At 45.7% G+C, this 24,863-nt stretch overlaps 1 protein-coding gene across 4 annotated transcripts in view; it reads right to left on the bottom strand.

Moving 5' to 3' along the window:
- Nucleotides 1–24,432, bottom strand: part of ERBB4 (erb-b2 receptor tyrosine kinase 4) — a 605,247-nt gene extending 580,815 nt beyond the window's left edge. For all 4 annotated transcript variants that reach the window (XM_039381400.1, XM_039381402.1, XM_027735643.2 and 1 more), the window contains exon 1: nt 24,324–24,432. In XM_039381400.1, coding sequence (XP_039237334.1) covers nt 24,324–24,417 — 94 coding nt within the window. In that variant the 5' untranslated portion in view covers nt 24,418–24,432. The remainder of the gene's footprint in view (nt 1–24,323) is intronic.
- Nucleotides 24,433–24,863: the final 431 nt, after the last annotated feature.

Below are 24,863 nucleotides of genomic sequence, written 5' to 3'. Positions count from 1 at the left end.
TGAGGGTCTGTCGAAAGCACTACTCTTCTCCACTCTGTTCATAGAGAAAACAGCATTTCGTCCCACTGGGCCATGCTGTTCTCAATGTTTTTGCTTGCTGCTAGGTTGGGGTTTTAAAACTTCTCTTACAAGGAGGAGGAAAAAAATGACACTAGTAATATGCATAAAGTGTCCTCTAAAGTGGACAAAATATGAGGCACCATTAAGAAAAAGGGCATCAGACAAGAAAAGCATCATCTTTGCTCACAATGATCCTCACCATTAAGCTCTGGACAGAACAGTGAGGAATGGAGGGAAGAAGCAGACTGGCTAATCAACAGGTACATCATGCAGATACCCATTAAGACCATATTACACTTTCTGAAATCCATATACTTCCCAAGTTACTTCATCTCCCCACACACCTACCTCCTCATTGCCCTCAACTTCTAATAGCAGCAATGACCTTGGCACATGGCATTTTCATACAATTAATAGCTGGCTGGTGCTAATGGCCCTTGGCTACACCTTGGGCCATCAACTCCTCCCAGACAGTCATTAATCCCAAGGAAATACCCTGCACCTCAATCGTTATCACTTAATTAGCTCCACACATAATCTACGGAGCTGTAACACCACACCAAAGGATTGACCAGTAAGTTATGAGCAAGAAAACTTTCAAGTCAAAAGACTGAAGATACTGCACCAAAACCTAATTAAACATATTTTACCGTGCTAATAAATAAAGGATAATTATTTTGGGTCTGAATAAGCTACTCAAGTAAGCAAAGCAACTGCTTTTGTCTAAGTGGAGAGTTCAAGGAGTTCCTTTATTTTACATTGCCATGGTAAAGTCAAAGCTCAAACCCAATCCTGCACTTCAGCAACAAAGTGCTGCTTTTTAATTCACCATAAACTGCACCAAGCAACAGTTTTTGCTCAGCTGGGGGAGACTTTGAGTAGGATGCATGCACAAGGGCTGCACATGGCAACAGAGAATCTGTGACATTTGCAACAAAATCCTGTCATTAAAGGCTGCCCCAAGCAGTGCTGCGTGTTCCTATACAAAGCTGCTTGCAGCTCTTCTTTCTGTTTCATGTACTCCTGCCACCTTCAGGGAAGGTGTTCTTCTCTGATTACATATCCTCTGCAGAGCCAAATATGATTAATTGCATTCTTACATTATCAGAGTCACCCAAAGTGAAGGCAGACCTCATATTTCATGATGCTGCATTAATGTCTCCATCCCAAAGGAGACCAAACCTCATCACTGGCTAATTCAAGCCCAAAGCCTCTTCCATCTCCTTCCCGATTCCTTGAGGACAGCAGGGGAACAGGTTTGGGTAGCAGCGGAGCTGAGGGAAGATGAATGGTCTCATCAAAATAAAATACAATAAAAGCCTGATCCACAGAGGAAGATAAGCTCAAGGAAACAATTCAGATGAAGAGGACACCTGATGATTTAAACGTAGGACTCAAAGGGAAAACGAGACGTCTATAATTATGAGAGAAGTTACTTTCCATTGCCTGGACTGTTATTAGCCGAGATAGGAAACAAGATGACAGTCAGAGACTTCATAAATCAGTCAACACCGTGTGTTGCTGCACCTTGGCATTAAACAAACATCTGCCCACACCTGCACCAGCACGGGAAGACAGCAGGATTCTGCAGGTTGCTCGAGGGCTGGCTTTCCTTCCTGGCTTCTCTCCTTCAACCAGTGAACTCTACTGAGCTAAAAATAAGCGTACAGCCAGCAGATCGCCAGACCACAGCATCTTCCAGACCTCACCTTTCCTCCCCTACAGCCACCTACACGCCACAACCTGCCAAACAGGCATTTCAAAGCTATTTATCAATGCTCACACCAGCAGAAAGAGGCCTGTGCATCATGCTGCCCTGCTGTGCATCTCCTCCTCTTTCCCATCATATGGCTTTTCCCTTTTGGTTTGATTTTATGGATTTTCCTAATAAAGGTTCGTGCTTGTCACTGAGTTCTCCTCTCCTCCCCCCCAGGCTGGCTACCTACCTGCCCTAATAGCTGCATAATTAAAAGGAAAACCACTCCAGGTAACTGGCAGGCTTTGCTAATTGAAAACCAGGGAGGTAATCATTGGGCCCAGGGAAAAGCCCCACTCATATGCCATAATATGGACCACCATCTGTTTGCTAAATTAGCAGCAGTGAAATATTAACATAGAAATGACTGACACCAATTATTTTTTAAGGAGTTTGCCTTACCACAGAGGACATTTCACCATCTCACTGAAGTTCTTCCTGTGACAAGAGGCAGTTTCTCTTCTAAGGGGCTAAGAGCAGATGTAGCCAAAATTTCTTGAGCATAAAGCCAGTAGGTTACCAGTGATGGATCTTTCCAGTATGTTCAATTTAATGGGATCAGCATCCTCGGCCTTCATTGCCTTAAGCAAGCATTCATCCTTCTCACAGAACAGTCAGGTCCTCTGCTCCAGAAGGATGAACAGCCCCACTGTGACAAAGGCAGCCCCACACCTAGGGTTGCTTCTTAATTCACTGTGATTAACAAAACGTTGAGTGACTAAGGAGCTGTCACAAGCTCCTTATAAAACTGGCTCATATAAAACAGAGGACACAAACACCACCTCTGCTTCATCTCAGATCACAAGGCTGCATCAGGGGTGATCACCTGCTTCCTTCTGCAATTCCCACTCAAGCCAAATGCTCCCTATCTGGGGTAGAAACTTGGCCATTTCAGCAGCTAGCAGTCAAGGCACACCTTTTCACAGCTCTGGAAGCAAACACAGACGAGGAGCACCTGATGTCAGGATCACCTTGGGCACACACATCACATTGCCCAGCAGAAAACAGCAGCAAAACTGCTCACCACAACATACGGATAAGACAGCAGTCCTGCTCCTCAACTCCATCTTCACGAGTTATAAACTTATGTTACCGTCATGGTAACTGTCTCCCTAATGTTCCCACCTTAAGCTAAAATTCAGGTGCTGTTGGGCACAGCCACATGGGAGAAAACCAGTCCTTGCATCCAAAAAAACCTTTCCATAAGAAGAAAACAGAGAAAGGAGTGGGAACCAAGGCAGGGAAGAAAGGCACAGAGGGATGCCAGGAAACCTGGGGCTCTGGAACCAGCTCCCAGTATTGCTGCAAAGCCCTGTTCAGTCACTCTGTCCAGAGCCACAGTGAGAAACCACATCAGGGGAGGAGTGGGGCCCTTCTTCCTCTCCAACCTGCATGCAGAGAGTAGAATGCACATCACAGGAAATTAAAACAAGGACGCTATTCAAGCAAGGAATCTAATTTCGCTGACTAAAATTGTTACAATGGCTGTAAAACAAAACAACATTAAAGAACGCAATATATTTGCCATTTACAACTTCCCATCATATAGAGAAGGCCTTCTTTCCCCAGCAGTGCTTATTTACCTAAGGGAAGGAAAACCTCTAAATACATTTATATCTCTCCTAGATTTGTATTTTTCCAGTGAATGCACAGCTTCTGTAGCATACCCCGTGCAGATGGCTAAAGGGCCAGGGCTTTCAATACCATAAAGCATCCAAAATACAGACCCAATCACTTCCCATACTGATACACAGCATTGGCACGTTGTATAAATACATATATATGCTGTACACTGTATAGATGTCCTGCCTACAGAGCAGGACATAGCAAAGTGCAGACGTTGTGCTGTGCCCAAGCAAAGCTGTGCCACTGAAGCAGCAGTCAGAGGGGCTCCTCGAGCTGCCCAAAGGTCCTCTTTGCCCTCATCACTGAAATGCAGGAGGTCCCAATACTGACTGTGGCCCTGCTAGTCCACACAACCACACACTCTCAACTACATACAGCCTTTGAACTCCCAGCAAGTGCACTTTTAGGAACCTAGAATCACATTTTAATTCTTCACTTTGACACATGATAACGTTAGCAATTAGTACTGTGGGCAAACTGCTTCTTTCTCTCTTTGATGTTTGTTATTTTTACACTGATTGTTTTGCTGAGAGAGGAATTTGGATTCCACATTATTCTTCAGGGACAATGGAGAAGTGCTTAATGTAAAAAAAAAAAAAAATAAAAAAAAATTCACCCATGAAGCCTAAATATTGAGATTTAAATCTGAAAGCCTTTGCATCAAATATTACCATTACAAGGGTCACATAACCATCTCAAACATTCACTTCCCCACCCACTCCTTTTGCAGGAGATCTATTTTTATTTTCGCTTAAGCATCAGAACAAGTAATGGAGAAAAGTTTGAGGAGAGGCTGTACAAAGTTCCTGAGGCAAGAGCTCATTAGTGACTCACCACGATAATTAACAGTTAAGCTGACCCCATCAGAAGTCAAAACACATTTTTCTGATGGAATTGGAGCGCATCTCCAGAAACCACACCGCGGCAGTTCAAAATACACACACGCACAGGTGACACCCTCGAGAAACACAATTAATCATTAGGGGACTGCATTTATGTTAAGACATAAGTAAACAACAGCAAATAAAGAAAACAATATTCGCATGATGCCTTGATATATTTCCCTCAGATATTTTCAGGTGTCAGCTGTAATAAATGAAGCATTTACTGGGTGCAGACGACACTTTAAACAAATCAGCGCAAGTCCCTAAAGGAAACAAGCAGCAGCATATTCGGTAGTATTTCATCATTTCAGAGCCGGCAGAACGAAGCTGACAAGTACACAAGATAAATACTTTGTTCTGTCACGCTGTGTCATGTCGGAGAAAACATAAAGTGTTATGTGACCTTTGGAGGCACAGCCCACGGAAGCCTTCCTTCTTGCTTCCACACTGCTGTTTGCAGCAGGGAAAAGAGAAGATAAAATAGGAACACCCCTCCGAGGGGCTGCCTCGCAGCAGCTGTAACTCAAGGGATTTCACAGCCACCTTCTTGGCAGAGGTTTTGCTGCTGAAACCTTAAGAGGGAAGAGCTGTTGGAACAGGAAGCAGCACAGCTGCACCTCCCGCGGTTCTGCAAAAACAACCGTAAGGCGCTCCTTGCATAGGGGAAAGACGATGGTGAAAGTTAATTATTATTGATCAGTATTTTCCACAACAGGAAAAGCATTCACTTATTTTGTTTCTTTCTGAACAAAAGAAAATATACCCTTTTGCTCTTGGTAGTATTTAAAAGCAAAAGCCAGGCTGAGCAGAAACAAGCCCTGCTGATCTTGGCAGAGGAGCGTGGCTGTGGCACAGCAGCACAACCCAAGGGCGATGCCTTCTACATCAAAACCACTTTACTAAGCCAGACAAAACTGTGCCAAGACACTGCTCCTTCAGTGGGCTCTGCTAGACCACGTGTGCCCAAACCACCACGAGGAGTTCAGTCTGATGTGCACATCCACACAGACTTGTAAGTAAAGCAAAGCGTGAGGTCCGCGAAGACGCAGCGAAACCTGAACGTTGTACAAACGCCCACGAAGGCCCTCGGTAACTTTATGCTCATTTTTGCCAATTTGAAATTCCACTTCATAAGAAATTTTTTATTTTATTTTTCTCACTGTTTCAGAAACCATCCCCCAGCCCCCTATCCCAGGCAGGCAGTTCAAGCAAGGCTGGGAAACGCAAACACCACATCTCCATCAAATTTTTACATGGCAAACAGCCCCAGTGTAAGTACTTTGGGACCAGAGGAAGGAGAATACTGAAGTGTTTTGGATGAGAGAGCGAACATTAATAAACAATTTTGAATCCTGAAGCAGGGTATCTTTAAGCAAAAAAGGCATCTGCTGGAATACCCTGTCCTGTCTCACCTTATCAGGATGTGCGTCCTATCTTCCCACCTGCCACTACTATATCTCACAGACACTAGGACAATGATTTTTTTCTATGTTTTTTTTTTCAAGAGTTCCTATCTTTAAAGTGCCTAGTAAGCACGAAAACTAATTCAATAAAATAAAGATGGCTGCAAAGACATAAATAAGAGCAAGACAACTCAGAGCTGGTTTTAACATGCAAAGCTAATTTTAGACATTTTGTATTAAATCCAAGTATCAAATATATAATTTTATTTAAAATAAATCACTGTGTGTTCTCAAATAATTGTAATAACTAACCATAGAAATTGTATTAATCACAAGTGGGAGAATGTTTGACATATTTCCCCTCCCCTTTCTCCGGTGAAAGACAGCAAGCAACAGACCATCCTCATTAATTACATTGTCAGTTTTATGTAACAGCCCGCAGTTACAGAATCTCCATAATAAATTATATATATTTACATCAACTTCCTGGCTTTCATGCTCGTGTATCTAATTACTATGAAAGAGACAAATAGGTAATTAAGCTATTTGCAGCTATATAAGACTGGAATTACCAGTGTAAAACGATAGGTAGTGGAAAGCTGGCTCTGTAGTATACATAGTAAAAAGCAATAATACTAAAAGTGGATAAGGGAAAAGCACATCTGTAATTATTAACAATATACTTAAGTGTCACATTATTATGAATTAATTTGACATTCATTAGAGTTGCTCTGATCATAATGAATCCTTTTGCCAATTGCTTTGCCTTCAGATAAGACTCCCATAGTTCAGTCATAGCCCAGTCATTAAGTGTTAATTAACAAGTGCTTAACAGGGAAACACTGGAAGGATTAGTTAGGTAACAAAACAAAGTGTTTTGACCTGCCAAAAACACTCTATAGAAAAAAAAAAAAAAGAGCAGACATAAAGAACCTCTTCTCTTCATTTCCAGCCAAGTTCCTTCAGAAATTAATTTTGCATAGTTGCAAAGCAGGTGACATTTGTCAATGTTCCAAATCCTGCCACTTCCAGGCCAAGTTCAACTGCCCAACCCCAGCGATGCTGAAGTTGCTGCCAGTCTAACTAGGCAGAAAAGAGCAGCAACCCAGAGGCTGCCCACCAGACCCAGCTATGAACTCAAGGACAGAAAAACAGACACCTCTACGTCCAGATGAGTTCAGCACAAGGTAGGCAACTTCCTCCCAGGCCCCAGGGTGAGATGGAGAGCAATGACCCAACCCAAACCTGGTCACGGAGATGGGGTAGCTCAAAGGCAGCATCATGCCAGCAGCACATGTGTGTGTTTATCCTTCCTCTTCTGCAGATTACACCACATGATGTTTTAAGTGTCACATTAACTAAGACAGCACGGCACTCTGTGTTTAAGAAGAAAAATACTCAGCAGAAAGAAATGAGAGGCAACCCAAGTGGTAACAATTTACTGGAAGCATCCATTAGGTAATGCTGAAATGTAACAAAATACCTCAGAAGTACACAGGGTATCTGCAGAAATATGAAGTGGCTTCATTATTTTTACTGCTTATACATTGAATATCAAATAAATTTATAATAAAGAAACTGCTGCAAGAAAATTTTGCCCTGCCAAGCAGTGGGAGAACTGTTTTTCCTGCACATCTTCCCTGTAACTGAGAAAATGCAGAAAGAAAGGGTTAAGCATCCCACTCTATTCATATTGCGGATTAAATACAAAAAACCTCTTTTCCTCCCTGTATCCCTATCCCAAAGCCTCTCTGGTGCAGTGCCACCAGCATGTCTCATGTCCTGCTACCCCACTTTTCACCAGACCACCCCATGCTGCTCCTACCCCCACCGAAGTTTGGGATGGTGTCAACTCCTTTCTGGGGAGCATCTCTGCTCCCTGCCAGCGGGAAAAGACGTGCCTGGGCAGCACATGCAAAACCTCAACAGATGTTTTTGTGTGTTTTTTGGGAAGGTGGCACCTCTGAGTGAAAAGGATGCTCTTCATATAGGGATGCAGCTGCCAATGGAACACATATATCTGTTTCTTCTAATGAGCGAACAGGAACTGGAGCCTTTCCCAGAGGTGAGAAGTGAGGCTTTCCTGCTGCAAAACCTGCATTTTCCTACCACAAGGAGCCTTAACCAGGCCCACTGTCCAGGAGATAACCTGCTCAGCAAGGGGCAAGGCCAATAACTGTATTTACTACAGGATGACCCCAGCCAATGATGATGTTCAGCAAGTGATGCTTGCCTGAAAGGGGCCCTAAAAAACACCAAACAAAACAAAGCAAACAAACAAAGAAAAAATTCAAACACCCCCCCCCTCCCAAAAAAAAAAAAACAACCAAAACTGGTTTGTGTGTTCTCTCTCCACTGTTCTTATCTGTCTGCTGCATCCTTCCACCTTTCCCACCTTGACAGGGGAAACCATGTCTTTGCAGGCAGGTCTCCAACACAGGCCTGTGCAGTTGTATATAGAGAACAGACAGGCAGACACACAGACACACCAAAAATAACACTGTGCTCAGAAGTGGCCTGATGCTAAAACAACATGACAGCTGCCGTTTGCCTTTCCCAGGCAAAGCAAAGGAGGAGTTTAGTCACCCCCAATGTGCTGGATATCATAGCAAGTGCCAGGTTATTATAGGGGGCTTAGCAGCTCCCTCCCAGAAGAGGGGACATGGGGCACCCATGACACCCCACACAGCAGAGCAAGGGTGTCAGCTCGGGGCTGGATCCAGACCCATAGGACCCCAAAGCCAGTGGAGTTTGTGGTTCCCAACCCCTACAAACTTTCTGGATATCCCAGCACAGAGAGGAACAGACGGAGAGTCTTCACAGGGAAAGGGCAGGTACCTGCTAATATAAAACCAGCACATAATAACCCTATCAAAGAAACATTCTTTTATTTCCAGTTTTATGAACTTTAAAAATCAAACACTGCAATGAGAAAGCAATAAAGAAAACCATCTACAGATTTAACAGCCAATGTTACAAACAGAAAGACATACATTTCCTTTGGTCTGTCTTCTACCAGTTCTCCTAAAAGCCTTTTACATTTTCCCCCTTTTATTTAGCATATACTTTAATTTGCAGGAAAGCCTCCAAATTACCTTAATCATCATTACCTTCATCATAAATTTTGACAAACCGAGGATATAGAAAAATAACCAACTGCAGAGAAGTGGTCTGACTACGCTGCACCTCATTATTGTATAAACCCTTCTTTCTTTCCTTTTTTTTTTTTTTTCCCCCGTTAAAATACTTCAGCCTTCCAAAACTCTGTCCTTTGCCAATCAAGAGCTCAGCTAACCACACTTCCAGGCAGCAGCAGAAAGACACTTCATGCACTCTGGGCTGAATAGCTTGCAGTGACACAGGCAATGCGCCGCCTGCACCAAGGGCCAGCAAACTTCAGTGTCTCCCTGGTAGATTGCTCCCTGCTAGTATGGGAGCGACTGCGAGCCAAGGTCAATTCTTTTCTTTAATTCCTTTCTTTCTCACTTTTTTTTTTTCCCAAGGCATGGGAAGAGAGCTTAGTTATTTCTGCATGGATGCAAGGTGAATGAGGCTGTCGCTTCTCATTGCAGTGCTATTTATTACAGGTCGCTGACACACACAGCTTCCCCCTCAACGCCAAAACAATAAAAAAAAAACACCAGGTAGAAGTTCTTGAGCATTGTCTCACTTGCTTCTTTGAAGGGAATGTACGAAGAGATTTTATTTATTTATATAGTGATCTGACAATGGAGATGCATCAGCTTGTTTTCAGAGGCTTCCTGCTGAAAAAAGCAAGTTTCCACGTTATTAGACGGTTTAAGAATCCACACACACAATATAAGAAAAGAAGTACATGTCAGGAAAAGAAACTGCAAGATTAACAAGATGCACTGATGAAAAAAGGAAAAATTATGCTGAAGCCAAGGGTGGGTAGAACGGGGGGGAGTATTGTAGGCTTGCTCCTTCATAAGCCAGATTCACTGAAAGGAAAGAAATAGGGTAATAAGAATTAAGTTCCACATCCTTGTCTGGTGAAAATCGGCATCATCTCTCCAATTCCCCTTGGCTTTCAGCAGGAGACCCGTTCCCAAAAGAATGCCTGGTTTAAGGGTTGGTTCTGGTCTCATCAGCAGTTCCTCCCAATTTAATTCAGAGCTTCAGATGAAAAGATTTTATAGATCTCTCTTCTGTCTTGAGAAGAGTTTGCCTAGAGCTCCAAGCAATAAATTGATGATGAATCAATTTCCCTGCGCTGTGCTTTGTAGTCTGCTTCTTTTCATACAGCGCTGAGAGCCGTGTATAAAATACCACATTCCTTACTTGTTTTTTAAAGGTAGGCTAATGTCTCTAAAGATCAAGAATATCCACAGCCTATTTTTAGATTGCTCACAGTAAGCCAAAACTGCCTTAATAAAAAGATCTCTTAATTCAGCTCTAATATTTTTATTTCATGGCCAGATTCAGAGATAAACTAGTCAGTACTGGAGGTTGTGGAAGTTGCAGCGGTGACTCCGAGGAGGCAGAGTGACCCAAACATGAATGTAGAAATGCTTTGCAAGCTTCCTGTGGGGTCAGCTTTTACCCCCCCCACCCACTGTGGGATCAAGCCTGACAGCACTGGGATCCCACAGTGCTTGTATACAGAGATCCCACAGCACCAGCACATGACCGAGAACAGTCCGGTGTCCTCCTGGACAACACGCTTTAACCCTTTCATCTGCATTTTCTCACAGCACTATCTGTAACAAAGCACAGAAGTTGCTAAGGAGCAAGGATAGCTATGAGCTCCTCTGTTGATAATATAATTAGTATTCTAATTTACATAATGCATTTTTTTATCCGTTCCTATCCTGAAATGCCTTATGGAAACGCTTTATGGAATGCTTCATCTCATGAGCCTGAACTGATACCATGGACTAGAAATGCATGGCTTTGGAGAGCTTTCAATTCTTCAAGATTGTGTTTCCCGATTCTTAGGGCTCCCACAGCAGAAAGGTGAGCAGGTGGCCACAAAAACTTTTCCAGCAACATATACATGCTCTGAGAGGTCCAGCAACGCCAACCCCACCGCTAATACAATGGAGCCAGCAGCTCCTGCCCACAAATCCCCTATTGAGCTCCTATCCTCCCCAAAGGTTGACGGGTCCCTACACAGAGGAATAAAGAAAACACAATCACCCACACTGGAATTTGGAAAGACTGCCTCTGCATCGCACAAAAAGTCAAAGAATTTTTAACTTATCAAAGCATGCCAAGACAGAGCTCAAGGAGCCTCCTGTGCTCTGACACCACTCCCAGACATCTTAATCAAACATCATTTCGGGGTAATCCTCCACCTGTATTCCTGGCTGCAGCTCAACTGCAAACCATGCTTTTCTGACACCACCTCTCTCACCCTCTGGGGACACATAACCCTCATCAAAGCTACCAGGAAGGTGCGAGGAAGTTTTTTCAAGCTTTGGCTTATAGGCATATAAGACATGAAAATGTCTTCATTTTGTAGATTTTGTGTAGGGCAACCTGCAACCACCTCTTCTTCCTCCCCCACAACCTCCCACAAACACCAGCCAAAATGAATTAAATGCCACACAGGCATAAACAGAATTCAAACATAATGCTGGTAACTTTTGAGTTTCAGGTTTGGATCTTTCCACCATTTTTACAGCATTCGTGTTAATGCAGCATGGAAAGGAAAGGCAGCAGCTTAATCTGAGCTCTCTCCTCCAGTTCAGTTGCCGAGGCTACCCAACACGCTTGCGCTCTTATTTGCTCTCCTTTCTACCATGTCCCAAGCTGTGAAATTAATATGCACAGAGAACATAAACCTCTTGCTCAGGAATAAAAAGTGACCTTAATATGCTCCTGCTTAATCCTTCCCAGATTCAGCACACCATCGCTTTGGGAAGACAACCCAGCACGAAACCAAGGTGCCACCTCGCCCTTCAGTGAAAGCATCCATCCCACATGCACACTGGATGAATCCTTGCGGAAATTCCCTTGCTGGGAGGGAGCACCACAGCAGCAGGAGTGGAGGTAACATTCAAAGTGGAAGACAAGAAGAGGGCAGCTGCGTCCATGCCCCCACAACATGATGCTGGAAAGCACGGAGCGCAGATCTGATGTGCAGATAACCACTCCAGACAGCTGGTTTTCAGGGACAACCAGCAGGGTTCAGCTCAAAGGGCCAGATTTTAATGATGAGGAACACATGAGAAACTGGTTTTGCTTCTCAACCCACCCACGCAGGAGCGATGGGCACTTTGCACAGGAGCACCCACACAGGCAAGCAAGCATAGGGGCACCACTGCCATTGAAGCTGCAAGGAAAAACGCCACCCAAAGCACTTAAAGAGATATATTTAATTTATAATGCCTACCTGCACTCTCCCCACACCAGCTTCTGGGTTCACCTGTTCAGAATTTCAAAACTCTGGATGTCCCAGACAAATCCTTACTATTCCTGCCAAATCCATCTTGTCACACACGAGGAAGTGCCACACTGAGCCCTAAAATGTGCACGTGCACAGTCAGAGGATGCCATGGATGGGAGCGTGGCTCCCTGCCCTGTGGGAACAATTTGAACCAGAGTATTTCCTTCATCATAGTCTGAAGAGAAGCATAAATGCACAGCCTTCTCTAAAGGTACTAACAAGTACTCCCTCCTCAGAAGTGCCGTATTTTGATAACAAATCACCACCACCTCTCTCTCTGTGGGTTAGAGCCTACACACATTGAGCCAACTACACAATTATTCTGGGTTTTTAGAAAAAGAAGAATTCACATCCAAATGCATGGAGTGGCAACAGCCACAGAGAGACCAGAGGCCTTCCTCATATGAGCACCCAGAGACTGTGCCAGATGAACAATCACTTGCTCTAACTGCAAAGTGGTCATTGTGAGTATTTCTACAGATTGCTCAGCTATTGCTTTGAATTCTTCCATTGAAAAGAAGTATCTTGGCAGCACACCAGATTAAAAAAAAAGCAAAAAAAAGTAACTCTGAAGTGCATGTGAAAATACATAAATATAAATATTCAAATCAAACAACTTTTCTTGCTGCTGCAAAAGCATGACAATAAATGTTTTCAAAACAGTAAAGTTCAGAGCATTTAGGTTGTGTGCATGGTAGTAGATCTTCAATTTAATATATGCACTGGTGTAAGGCACACATACCCATCATGGTCTTTTCAGCAATTGCCACAGACCTGGAGCACAAGGCCTCAGCGAAAGCAAAGTCCAAACACACTGGACTTTCAGGAAAGCTCACTGCTGCTCTTGGCTTTGCCCCTGACTTGTATAAGGGGGGGGTGAGCCACATGGCTCCTCGGCATCACATCTTTTTCTACCCATCTTTGTCTTGCAATCAGAAGCCCTTTGGCACGTGGGCTGCCCACCATATTCCTGCCCCCTGCTTTGATTGTATGCGTTACACTGAGAGCATCACCAACCTCAGCTCCAATGCTATTAAAATCCATTGTGAGTAATCTAAGCACAGCACTCTGCAACCATGGAGGACAGTACTGATGGATGCACTTGCATCCATAGTTTTCCTGTTAAACCTGCTGCTGGCTCACTGAACATCTACATCAATTTGTACTCAATTTCAAAGTGAAAAGACACTTTCTCCTTCAGTGTCAGCAGCTTCTTACTAGCACTGAGGACTAAACACACCAGTCTCATAAAAGGAGGACACCAATGGAAGGGGAAGGCGTGACAACACAGCCATCTCTAGAAAGCTGTGTTTTCTACCATGAGTATTCCAAGTCCAATTTGCGAAATCAGTTAATTTTGCATGCAAATGGACAGTTAGACATCTAACTGACCATTTGTGCAAGCAATTACATGCATGATTACCTGATTGCATAATTGTGTGGGCCTAATTTTGAAATTGGGTCTTATATTTTGTGTTGAACACAAGTGCTGTATTTAATAAATAGATATTGAGTAGTTTTGAAGCCAAGTCATCCAGACCTACTGACTCTAAACCAAATATTGAAAAAACATACTGAAATGCGTATTTACCCAGAAAAAGAGCATCATGTAACCCTGTAAAGCAGCATGTGGTCACCAAACTGAGCCACAAGTTTCTGTGCTGAAATTTCTAGTCCTTTCAGTTGGAACTGACAGCCAAATAAACATGTATCTGTACAAACATGCCAGGTATCTTCATCAGAAAAGCCCTGAAGTTCCTTACTGTAATTCTTCCACAAAAAGACTTCTGGGGCATTCTTGCTCCTTAGGATGTATTCTAGTGAGGAAAATCAAAGTAAAAGCACATTAAAAGAAACCTATTATTAGCAAGCCAGTAAGCAGTTCATGAGTACAGTTTCATCAGACAAACCCTGAAGATAAAGCAAAATTCAGGCTTATGAGTTGACACAGGTTTTTTTGCATGTGATCCAAGCAGCTGATGTCCCAAGCCTTCACATTGCTCACCTCTAAGGAGAGGTTTCTATCTAAATTTAATCATTCTCAAGTATTTTCAGCCAATCCTAAGGAGCATTTTTCTTTTATGGAATAATCCTAAATACCGTCAATTTTCCTGTGCACGTCAGCCACAAGTCTCTATTTTACATGTCAAGCAAAAGCTCTTTAAGATTAGCTGTCAGAGCCTGCGAGTTTTGGCCAAATATCAATTTTCTGTGTGGATGATGCATTAAATTTAAGACTCTTGTTGCTACTGCAGGCAAAGCAATATAGCAATTACCAAGCTATTTCTGACTTACAAATCCATAAGTAATCATATTGTTGGAAACCCAAACTTGGTGGGAAAGAAATTCAGTAGAGTGTTAAAGACTACCACTAAGGTAGTCACTTCCAGCTCCCTTGGGATGCATGTCAGTAGAAAGACCTAGTATCACAGTCCCTGAGCCACATACACTTGCAGAGACCCAGGGAAAAGCAATTCCAATGCCCTCAGACCTGTATTTCATCCACCACACCTATTCCATAGGCCACAGAGGATCTGAGCTGGTGGTTGCTCCTCTCTCTGCCCTTCCCTGCTCCTTTGGTACTTGCCTTGATGTTTATTTCTATCATATCTCCACATGACACTAAGGTCCTATAGTTTGTGGCACACAGATACACCCTCCTTAATATTACTAAGTCAGGCTTCTGTGATCCCAGAAATTATGCTGTTTTACCACCTCATACTGGTGACTCCCAAGGAAAGCCTTATTTTACCTGGCAAAATAAGCCTCTGAGCCTGTGCCACCAAATAAACAGCAGGTTTATTCCAGATATTCCTAGAAACACAGGCATGCTTCAGTTCATACAAGTTCTCGCAGAATGTATTCAACTCCTGGTTTAAGAAACACACATAACGTGAGCTCAGTGATCCTAAGCATGTTCTGCAAGAGTCAGCTGGGATCCCAAGAAACCTCGGCACTTTGGCTCACATCAGCACCATCCAAATCAAGGAGCAACAACCCAGGTAGTAGTGCATCCCTCCTCCTTGCTGGCATTCCTCCAGCACTCATCCTCCACCAGCCTGCAGAAGCACTGCTTCAAAAAATGCTTAAATTCCATCCAAGCCCCGGGGAAACACCGGCAGCATTAAAGCTCAGGACAAACAATGGAAACCTCACACTGGCCCCAGAAGGCAACACAAGCAAATCTAAACCTGACAGAGGACATCCTGTGCCAAAGCTCCCCTGTAGGAGGAAGGACCCAGTCATCAGTGAGGCAAAAAGGATGTGCTCTCAAACACTGATGTCAGGAACGTACCAGGAGTTGATATCGTTTTTATCACATCACTGCAAAAACCAGCCAGACTAGATTAAAAAAAAAAAAAGCCAACAAGAACAAAAAAAAGAAACAAACAAACAAACAAAACCCCAACCACCCCCCCCCCCAAAAAAAAAAAACCAACAAACACACAAAAGGAAACAAGTGTCATCAATTCTCCTGCAGCCTGGGACAATTTAGGCACTTCTAAACCAGGAAAAGCCCAGGGTATAGAGTGTTGGAGCAGAAAGTTTCTGCCCACATGGACAGGATCCACCTGGGATGGACAGGATCCACCTGGGACAGACAGGACCTAAAAATTCACACACACTCCTATGGCCCTTATTTGGAGAAAGCTACTATTCACAATGTTTTGTCTCATTTCTATGGGCCTTCACCAACACTGAGATTATTCAAATTGACAGCAACAGTTTGGCAAGATCCTTTTCCAGTATCAAAGGACACGTACCCAGTAACTGCTCTAATGTAGCAGGAGGCATAACCCATGTATTTTAATGCCTTAACCATGTGTCATGGCAGCAATTGGACTGAAGCTATTAAACCTTAATAAATCCATGTCTCCATCTCCAATTCCACTGGCAGTATTTGCAAGACATTGCAAAACCATAATTCAACCAGTCTCTTCACAAAATAATACAAAGGAACATGGCTTATAAAAACAATCCTTGGACTTTTCCCCCCATTTCTTAAGCTATGTGAGTTCTAACTTTTCTCTGCACACAGAGCAGCTAAAGATGCTTCTTATTCTTTATGTAAAGACTGAGATTCTCATAAATCGACTATTTGGGGGAAAAAAATAACGAATGACGAAATCTGTGGTCAGTAAGACTGTGTGAATCTGTTGACAAGTCTTAAAAAAAAAAAAAAAAAAAAAATGTAATCTCCTCCTGCTCCCAGTCTTTGGCTATCACAAGAAAGAAAAAGCTTCTTAAATAGTCTTTTACTAGCAATTTTATTAAAGGTTCAACCTGAACACCAAAACCCTCAGGCAGTCAGAAACCTTCAGCACACGTGACTGTGTTTCCTTTCTAAGAGGCTGGACCAAGCCTGGGAAAATGTGAAGCATCCCTACAGTTGTTGGCAGCTCCAGAAAGAACCCCCCACCTGTGCTGCAGGCACCACATTACCCACACAGCAGCTGCTTGTTATATCGTGATATAATGAAGTTTCACAGTGACACGTGAAGCAACACTAGAAACAAACGTAGCTCATGACTTCACTGTGTTATGCAGCACGAGGGCGACATAAATGCTGTACAAATTATCACTACTATTCATAGGCTCTAATAATTCTACATTTTTCTAATACGGTCTTCCCAACACACAGCACAGCCCTGGGTGACACCAGGGCTGCACAGCTGCGTGAGCTGGCAGCAGTTTTAAACGTGTTGCATGACAGGACCCAAGTGGGTATGACTTTAAGAGCAGTTCCAGACTCCGGGAGACAAAGAAATCCTCTGCACTGAGAAATGCAGGGAGAAACTCATAGTGAGGACACAAAAGTCCTCCTCTGGGTAAAGGAACAGACAAAATGAGAGAAAAGAGTTGCAATGGCTTTATATTCGTTTTGAAAATTTCTGTTTTCTCTCAGTGGGATACTAATCCCCTTGTTCCCACGAGCTAAGCTGGCTCTGGGGGGAACAAGTGCCACCTTACACCACCAAAGGCCCCTGCAGAATCACGTCCCCCTGCATTTCACCAGGAGTGAGGCACCTCACAGAGGATGTGAAATAGCAGGGATTGGACCTCAGTTTTCTAAACAAAATTAGCTGCACAACATTCTGTTTGCGTATCGGTTTCTCTTGCTCACGATGTGCTAATTCAGGCAGCAACTGCTGCAGCACATAAGGACAGCTTTCAAATAAAACAGCTATATACATTATTTTTGCCTCCATCCTACACAATTCCATGGCTTTTTCCATACGCTCCAATGCGTATGTCCTCTGAGCATTATTAATAGCTACTAAAGAATATTATCTGCCTACCAATCACTTCAGCTTCCTATTTAATGGCAAGTACATTTTTAGAGCATCAAATATATCAACAGGGACAATGGTTGCTAAATTTGAAGTCAACAACAACTGGAAAACATTAGCTACTTCACTGGTATTTTTACATGCTGCAGAAATATCTCTTGAAATAAATGAGCCTTTTTTTATCCCTTCAAAGAGATAATAAAATAATATTGAATTCTAAATACTGTCACATATCCTCAGCAAACAGCAATTTAAATTTAGATAAATACATTTTTACTGCCAAAGATAATGAGCAAAAATAACTACAATTCAACTTTGCATAGTGGATTGGATGAAAAAAAAAAAAAAAGACCACCTTAAAATGATAGCTGGATGTCAGCCACAGTGCAGCCAATGAACACTCACCAGAACGTGGATACTCTTAGAAAAGGGGTTAAAGCAAAATAACTCTCAGGAACAAATGCTTATCGTTGCATCTGGCTGCAATGCTAACCTTAAAAGACTACTAAAATATTCCATTAGCATACTAACCACGGTACATAAACTTTTATGCTTAAAACGTTCAATATTTCAACGTAATTTCAATTAATGGAAATTGAACATTAGGATATGTATCAAGTTAAGTGTGATGATTTTCCTTCCTGTGTGTGCACCAAAGCAGCTCCAACCTGCTGGTACCAGCTCCCACCACAGAGGCTGCATCCCCAGGAGAAGGTCCTCAGCAGCTCACTGGGGTCCAGGTGAGCAAAACACCGACACAAATCTCTGTTCAGCTCTGTGCTGTTATTTCAGCACGTGCCAAAGCATAAAGCGCCCAAGCACATCTGCACTGTCTGCTCAGGGACCTCACTGGGCAGCAAGCACAACCGAGAGGTGCCTGCCCCATAGGAGATGCTTTCTTGGGAAAACAGGAGACAAAGGTATGAAAGCACCATTTGGAGAGTCCTAGGGGAGCAGCAGAAGCCAAACTATGCCAGAAGTCAGTAGGACAGGGATAGGTTTCAGAGCTTTACCCTGTGAATCATCACCAACCCGGGTCTGTAGTGTGCTCTCGCAGCCAGGGCTGCGTTGCCATTTCACGGTTTAGGGCTTTTCCGACTTCTCCATAACATGACCTTGTTCAGAAGGTTTGTTGTTGTTGGTTTTGGGGGTTTTTTTACAGCGTGGAAGCTTTTTTCATTAACCTTCCCCTGGCTCGATCCATTTCCTTCATGAATCACAATGCCACAGGACTTATGAGGGGTGAAAAAAAGAGAGAGGTCAAGTATCACAATTCTTAATTGACATTTATTAGGCAGTTTAGTCAAGCAGCTGCAGGCAAAGGGTCAGATAATGCCCTGCAGTGCCACAGTAGCCTCTCCATATGAATTTAAAGCCTGTCAGCACCAAGTCCCACAGCTCAGCTTCCTCCTCAGTCCCATGGTGGTACAGCCTAGGAGGGAGCAGCCTGTCATGGAGCAGCTCAGCATTGGCCCGAGCTTGGGCTGGTCCCTGATGGGTTTTTGGAAGATTTCTGTAAGCTCTGTGCTTCTGTAAGCTCAGCAGCGGTTGGTGATGGGACACAGGAGTCATGTCGTCATGCGACAAGAGCCCACGTTGCACTGTTGATTTATCAGGAGAAGATTAAGAAAGATCAAGTTATAAATGCCCATTCAGTTACCATAGGTGTAGCTGCACAGACATCACAAGAGAGAGGAACAAACATGAAATGATTAGATCTCAGAAATCTCTAAAAAGGACTGATGTCTGTATGATGGCTGATCATTTTTTATAGGTCAAAAAGGCCTGAATCCACTAAAAGTTTGAGGCTTACTTTCCCATTTATTTATTTTCCCACCTCCTCCTTTGTCATGAGCTAGATTTTATAGGCTTCAGGCATGGAAACAGAAAGCAGTTACCACTGGAAAAGAAAAATACTTCGATACTCTTGCAGTATGAATTTCTACTCCTCGTGCATATTTATATTCCTGGTATTCTTATAGCACAAGTTTAAAGTATAACCAGTGTGTGCTCCTGCAGTTTGAATTACTGACTTTGCTGCCCAAACACCAGCCAGCATCAAACCCTCACATATCACTGATGCACAAGCAAATATTCATCCACCCTGGACTTTGCACACCCTTTATGCAAAGTGGGAAGAAGGACAACTTTCCCTGGCAGGCTGGGGAAAAAAAGAAAATAAGGAGCTATAAATAGCAGCAGCTGTTCAAAGACTTCAGGAGGCTTGGCATGTGCCCGTATGCCCAGCAGAGGTAGCGGACGGTAGAAATGAGACCATTCATCACGTGGACACACAGCTCATCACAAGGGAACAGCCACTGAGCACAGCTTAAACTGCTCCTCCAAAGCAAGAAGTCACTAAACAAACATTAACTAAAGTTGCTGAAATGATGGATCTTTCTGGCAGACTGCAGTACTCCCAGGGGATAATTCAGCTTTGGCTACGTGGGCACACATAAAATCCACCAGCAGCCTGTGCTTGTTTGCAAAACCTTTAAGTCAGTGAAAACGAGAGCCTGTTGCACACCCTAAGGACTTGTCAGCACACGTGTGATTCACGGTAACAGCCTGGCTGCAGTCATCCCCTCCTGCCTTCACTCCTGCCACAGTAAGAACCAAATCCCAGGAACAAGCCCTCTCTCCTTTCCCAGCAAAATTGCCTCAGTGCACTGAGAGCGTGCAGACCGCACAAGGGCAGACCTGGCTTAGCTGTTTCCACAGAGCTGCCATCGCTTGCCAGTGGTCTTAAGAGCATGAATGCCTGGTTGCACAGCATTAAACCCCAATCTGCACAGGCAGGACATAACGCAAGTTCAGAAGCTTCCAGGGAACCATCCCATTGCCCCACACCAACCACCACGTACTGGCTCACTCTTACTGCCCCTAAAGAAATGAGGGATTACTGTGATGCAAAAGCACCTGCATTTTGAGAAAAGACCCAGAATGAACATTTAAAACCAGGAAAAATAAAAGAAACCTATGGGATACACCATCCCTTTTAACAAGAAAAGGAATTTAACATTAACATTACACACATCCTTTTTAACATTGTAGAAGGACCACCTGATCTGAGCTAATGGTGCTGAGTGACAACATATCTTCTTTTTCCTTTCCTAGCTTGTCACAACAGTTACTACACTATTAGGAGCATGCACTTAATTCCCAGTTTGAACTCATTCACCTTCCGTACCCAGTCATCAATCTGGTCCTGACTTACTGGTTAGCTTAACGAGTCCTCCAGAAAAAGTCACCTGAGCTCCTTTGGTTGCTCATATTAAACACTTCACGGTCTTTGGGTTACTCTCCCAGTGTGTTACCACACCTCCCCTGTCCTGCAAGTAAGGGCACAGGAGGTGGGGACAGGACTCAAGTGACGGTCGATTTCCCACCAGGCTGAAAAGCTGCTCCCCAGCCCAGGAAAGGGGTGCAGAGGAATGCTGAGCAGCAGGACCAGAGCTGGGAAACCACATCCACGCTCCGGGTTGTGCGTCCTGCTGCCTGGGAGCTCCTGGGGGCTGCTGCCACCTAGAGATGCTCACACAGCGAGGCTGCGTGCTCACCGGCCCGTGCACTCCACTGCACTCCACTGCACCCCAGCACCAACCCCAGAAAGGGCTGAGCACCCACCCCAGCAGCTCACCGGCTCTGGCCAGTGACTCACATAAAGGTGTTTCTCCAAAAAGCCTTTGAAGGTGTGCATGCTCTGGATGACAGGCTCTGCTTTCAGATCAGTGCAAGTGAACTCGCTGAGGTTTGCCTAAATTAAATTAAAACAAAACAAAACAAACCAACCAACCAAGCAAACCCACAAACTAAAATGCCCTGAAAACTAGAAGAAAACATTTAGTTAAATTAAGGTCTGGGGCTAATACCCTGCTAGAAAACTGAGGGCACATTGCAGAACAACTCAGCATTCCAAATTAAGGTCAGGAGTGCAAAGCAGCACTTGGTGCTCAGCTCAGAGCACCCACAGGGTGCTGGGCCCTCTGCTGCCATGCTCCAAGGGATCACACATGCCTTTCTCTGTTACCTGTCCTGCTTCCTTACCGTGCATGCTCAGGAAAAGGGCTTCTCCCTTTGTGAGCTGCTACTGCCAAGTTCTCATTTGGTTTACTCATAGGCATGTATTTCAGGTCCTTATTATGACTGTTTTCACGTTAATTACAAGCACAGCTCCTAGTGCCAAAATCCATACACATAAACATCAATTACCATCTCTTAAAAAAAAAAAAAAAAGTCACAGCTAAGTCACTGGGACACTCAGCAGTGCCAGTGCACAGTGCAACCCAGAGCCAAAGCTGCCCCAGGTTCCCTGGGAATGACCCCAAGAGCAGGGCCACATCCAGTCTCCTCTGCCCTGCCGCAGTGCTGGCTCACAGGGCTCTCAGGACACACAAGGACAGTGACAGCCTGCTCTGGCCACCATCCAGAGACCTCCCCACAGATCCCCCACACTGAAGGGCTGCATGGGGGGATAGTGAGGCTTCCAGGAGGGATGCTGAGTCCATAACAGCACCCACCACCCTTTGGTAAAAAGGCCAAGACGGGACAACCCCTTTGCGGGGGCTGAGCCATACGGAGGCAGTTACAGGCTGAAACTCTCAGTCAATATTTATCGTGCCTTTGGAAGGCACTCAGAGCTCAGCCTAATTTTAACCATCAAATAGACATCGTGGCGGAGTAAATGGGAGAGGTGCCAAAGAGGGCTCCTGCAAAGCAAAGGAGCTGCATCTCTCCAAAGGCATGTGGTATGTCCCATCCAACATGGCTTGGAGAGGAGCAGTGGCATGAAATTAAAGCCTGCCCATACATCAGCTGAACACGCTCCTCACTGGAGGCGGGGGGGTGGGGGGGTGGGGGGGAAGAAAAAGAAAAAAAAAAAACCCTGCGAAAATATTTGAAGTAAAATTAATTTCTCAGAGCAGCTGAATACTTCAAATAGCACTAAGTTAATTTGGCTATAATTATTTAACAACTCACCAGCCCCATATATCAGAAAATGGAGTTAATTTATCAGCTATTTCCAAGCAGAACAAAGACTTGCCAGCTTCCAGGTAACAGCCCAAGCTGTTTGGCTCACGTGACCCTGGCTGAGCTGTACACTGCAAACATTATATGCCCAAGCACGGAGACAGAAGAAATCAGAAACCCCCAATGTATTCACGTATTTGCTTCTTAACCAGCACACACGGGATAATGAAATCAAAAGTTTGGCCAACAGCTTGCTTGCATGAACAAAGGCATCAGCATCTCTTGATGCACTGAAAACGAGGGCGGCAGCCAGAGTCTCATCCTAATGCCCCCAAAAGCCAAGCGAGCCAAATATTCGGGGGTCCTAAATACTTGCAAATCATGGCTCCCTGTCCAGCCTGCATTGCTATTTCAGCAAGCACCAAGACTCAATCTAGCAGCCAGTGCCCAGAGCAGTGCCCAAACTCCTCCGAACAGGAAATGTCTCTCCAACCCTGTTATTCTAATAAACGGATTTTCTGTTTTGCACAGTGCAGGGCACAGAGGCTTTTCAGCAGCACAGATCCAGGAGGCTTCCCCAGAGGCAGCAGGAAGGCAGGCGAGAGACCCTAGACCAATGCTTTTTATTTTCACTGAGGTATAAATCCAGTCTTTGTGACAGTCCACTCCAACAACCAAGGTTCGAACACTGGGAAGCAGAGCATGGGAGAATCCAGTGGGGACGGCTGCTGCCTGAAAGGGGGGCAGGCTATGGGGAAAGTGCGATACAGAAAAGTACCAAATCAAGGGAAACGACAGGCTGCGTGTAAACAGGCAGGCAAAAAGGTACAGCGAAGCAGAGCCTGTGAAACAAGGAATGCCATTCTCCTTCAGCTGGGATTTACCAATTCAAACTGCAGGAAGAGAACATATAAGAGAAAGCAATAGCCCAGCTTTTCACCCCTCCTGATTTCGAGGGTTAGGAAACAATCAGAAGCAGAAAAAGTAAACTGTGCCCCAAGACCAAAAACCGCCTGCGAAGGCCAACCAGGCGGGCAACGCCGGGACACGCTTCTTTCGATTCTCGCCAAACGTATTCTCCTCTCTGTTACATAAAGCCGCAAAATATAAACTGAATTGTGAGAACGAGGAGCTGTTGCACCAATACCGCCCAAACATCATAAATTTTGCATCAACGGGGAGGGAAGGAAAAAAATCCAAAATAATAAAAAAAAAAAAAAGCAAAGTTACAGAGACTGAAGAGACTTCCTTTTAATGTTTTATTCACAGCAAAGGGGCGATGCGGCGGGGGGCGATCCCCGTGCCCTCCCCGGGCAACTGAACCGGCACAGTCCGTACTACGGCGGCGGAGAGCGCTGCGCCGATGCCAACGGGAAAACAAAATTCAAGACAACGCTGCAAGTTTCCCTCCAGAAAGTTAAAAATTCGGGGCAGACCCTGCCAGAGGAAAAAGCGCCTTTTCCGGCGTTAACTTCCAAGCCGCCTGCTCGCCCTCCCCTGTGCGCAAACACCCTCGGACCTGCGTTTACGCTGCGGTGTTGGGACACGCCGTACGGACTAACGCACAGGTGCGAGGGGAACGAACGCTGCCTCGCCCGCCCGGCGCGATGGGAAGTTCGGGAGCGCAGCCCCGTCGGGGCATCAGCGGCACCTGCGGGGACACGCACCGCGCCCGGCCGGGGCTCCGGCGAGGAAGGGCGGCCCCAGGGCCGGGCGAGGACAGCGAGCGGGGACACCGAGCGGTTCTGCGCGGACGATCCGCGACCGCCGGCTCCGCTCCGCTTCCCGCGGGGGACTGTCGCCCTCTGGCCGCCGCCGCCGCCGCTCCGCGGGACCCGCGCGAACTCCCGCACCCCGCGGGACCCGGAGAAGTTGTCGGCCGGGCGCCGCCCCTCCCCGCGGACCCGGCCGCTCACCCACCTGCCTGCGCCGCCGCGGCGGCCCGCGGGGCCCCGGCCGCCGCCGCCAGGACGCAGCAGCTCCACCACAGCAGCCCCCCGGCCGCCGCCGGCATCGCGCCGCCGCCGCTGCTGCCTCAGCGCCGCCGCTGCCTCCCCGCCGCCATCCCCCGCGCAGCCTCCGCGCTGCCGCCGCCGGCTCCCAAAAGTTGCCGCCGCGGAGCCGCCGCCCCCAGCGCCGCCCCTCCGCGGGCGCCGACGGGGCGGCCGCGCCGGTGCCGGCCCGCGGGCGCTGCGCCGCCAGCACGCGCGAAGCGGAGCGGCGGGCGCGCGAGGAGGAGGAGGAGGAGGAAGAAGGAATGGGGGGGTGAGGGAGGAGGAGCGGCGGGACGGAGCGAAGGGGCGGGCGGGGGCCGAGCACCGCGCGGGACCGCCCCGCACCGCACCGCCGCCCCCCCACACACACACGGGCGCTCCGCACCTGCGGAGCCGCGCGTGCCGCTGCCCGGGAGACGGTCCCGCTCCTTCCGCCCCCCGCTCCGCCAAAAGCGAGCGCCAGGTG

Source organism: Pipra filicauda, unplaced genomic scaffold (genome assembly GCF_003945595.2).
Source record: "Pipra filicauda isolate LSUMZ 115617 unplaced genomic scaffold, ASM394559v2 scaffold21_size4447388_pilon, whole genome shotgun sequence".
NCBI classification, from domain to species: domain Eukaryota; kingdom Metazoa; phylum Chordata; class Aves; order Passeriformes; family Pipridae; genus Pipra; species Pipra filicauda.
This window is presented reverse-complemented; position numbering and strand designations above follow the sequence as displayed.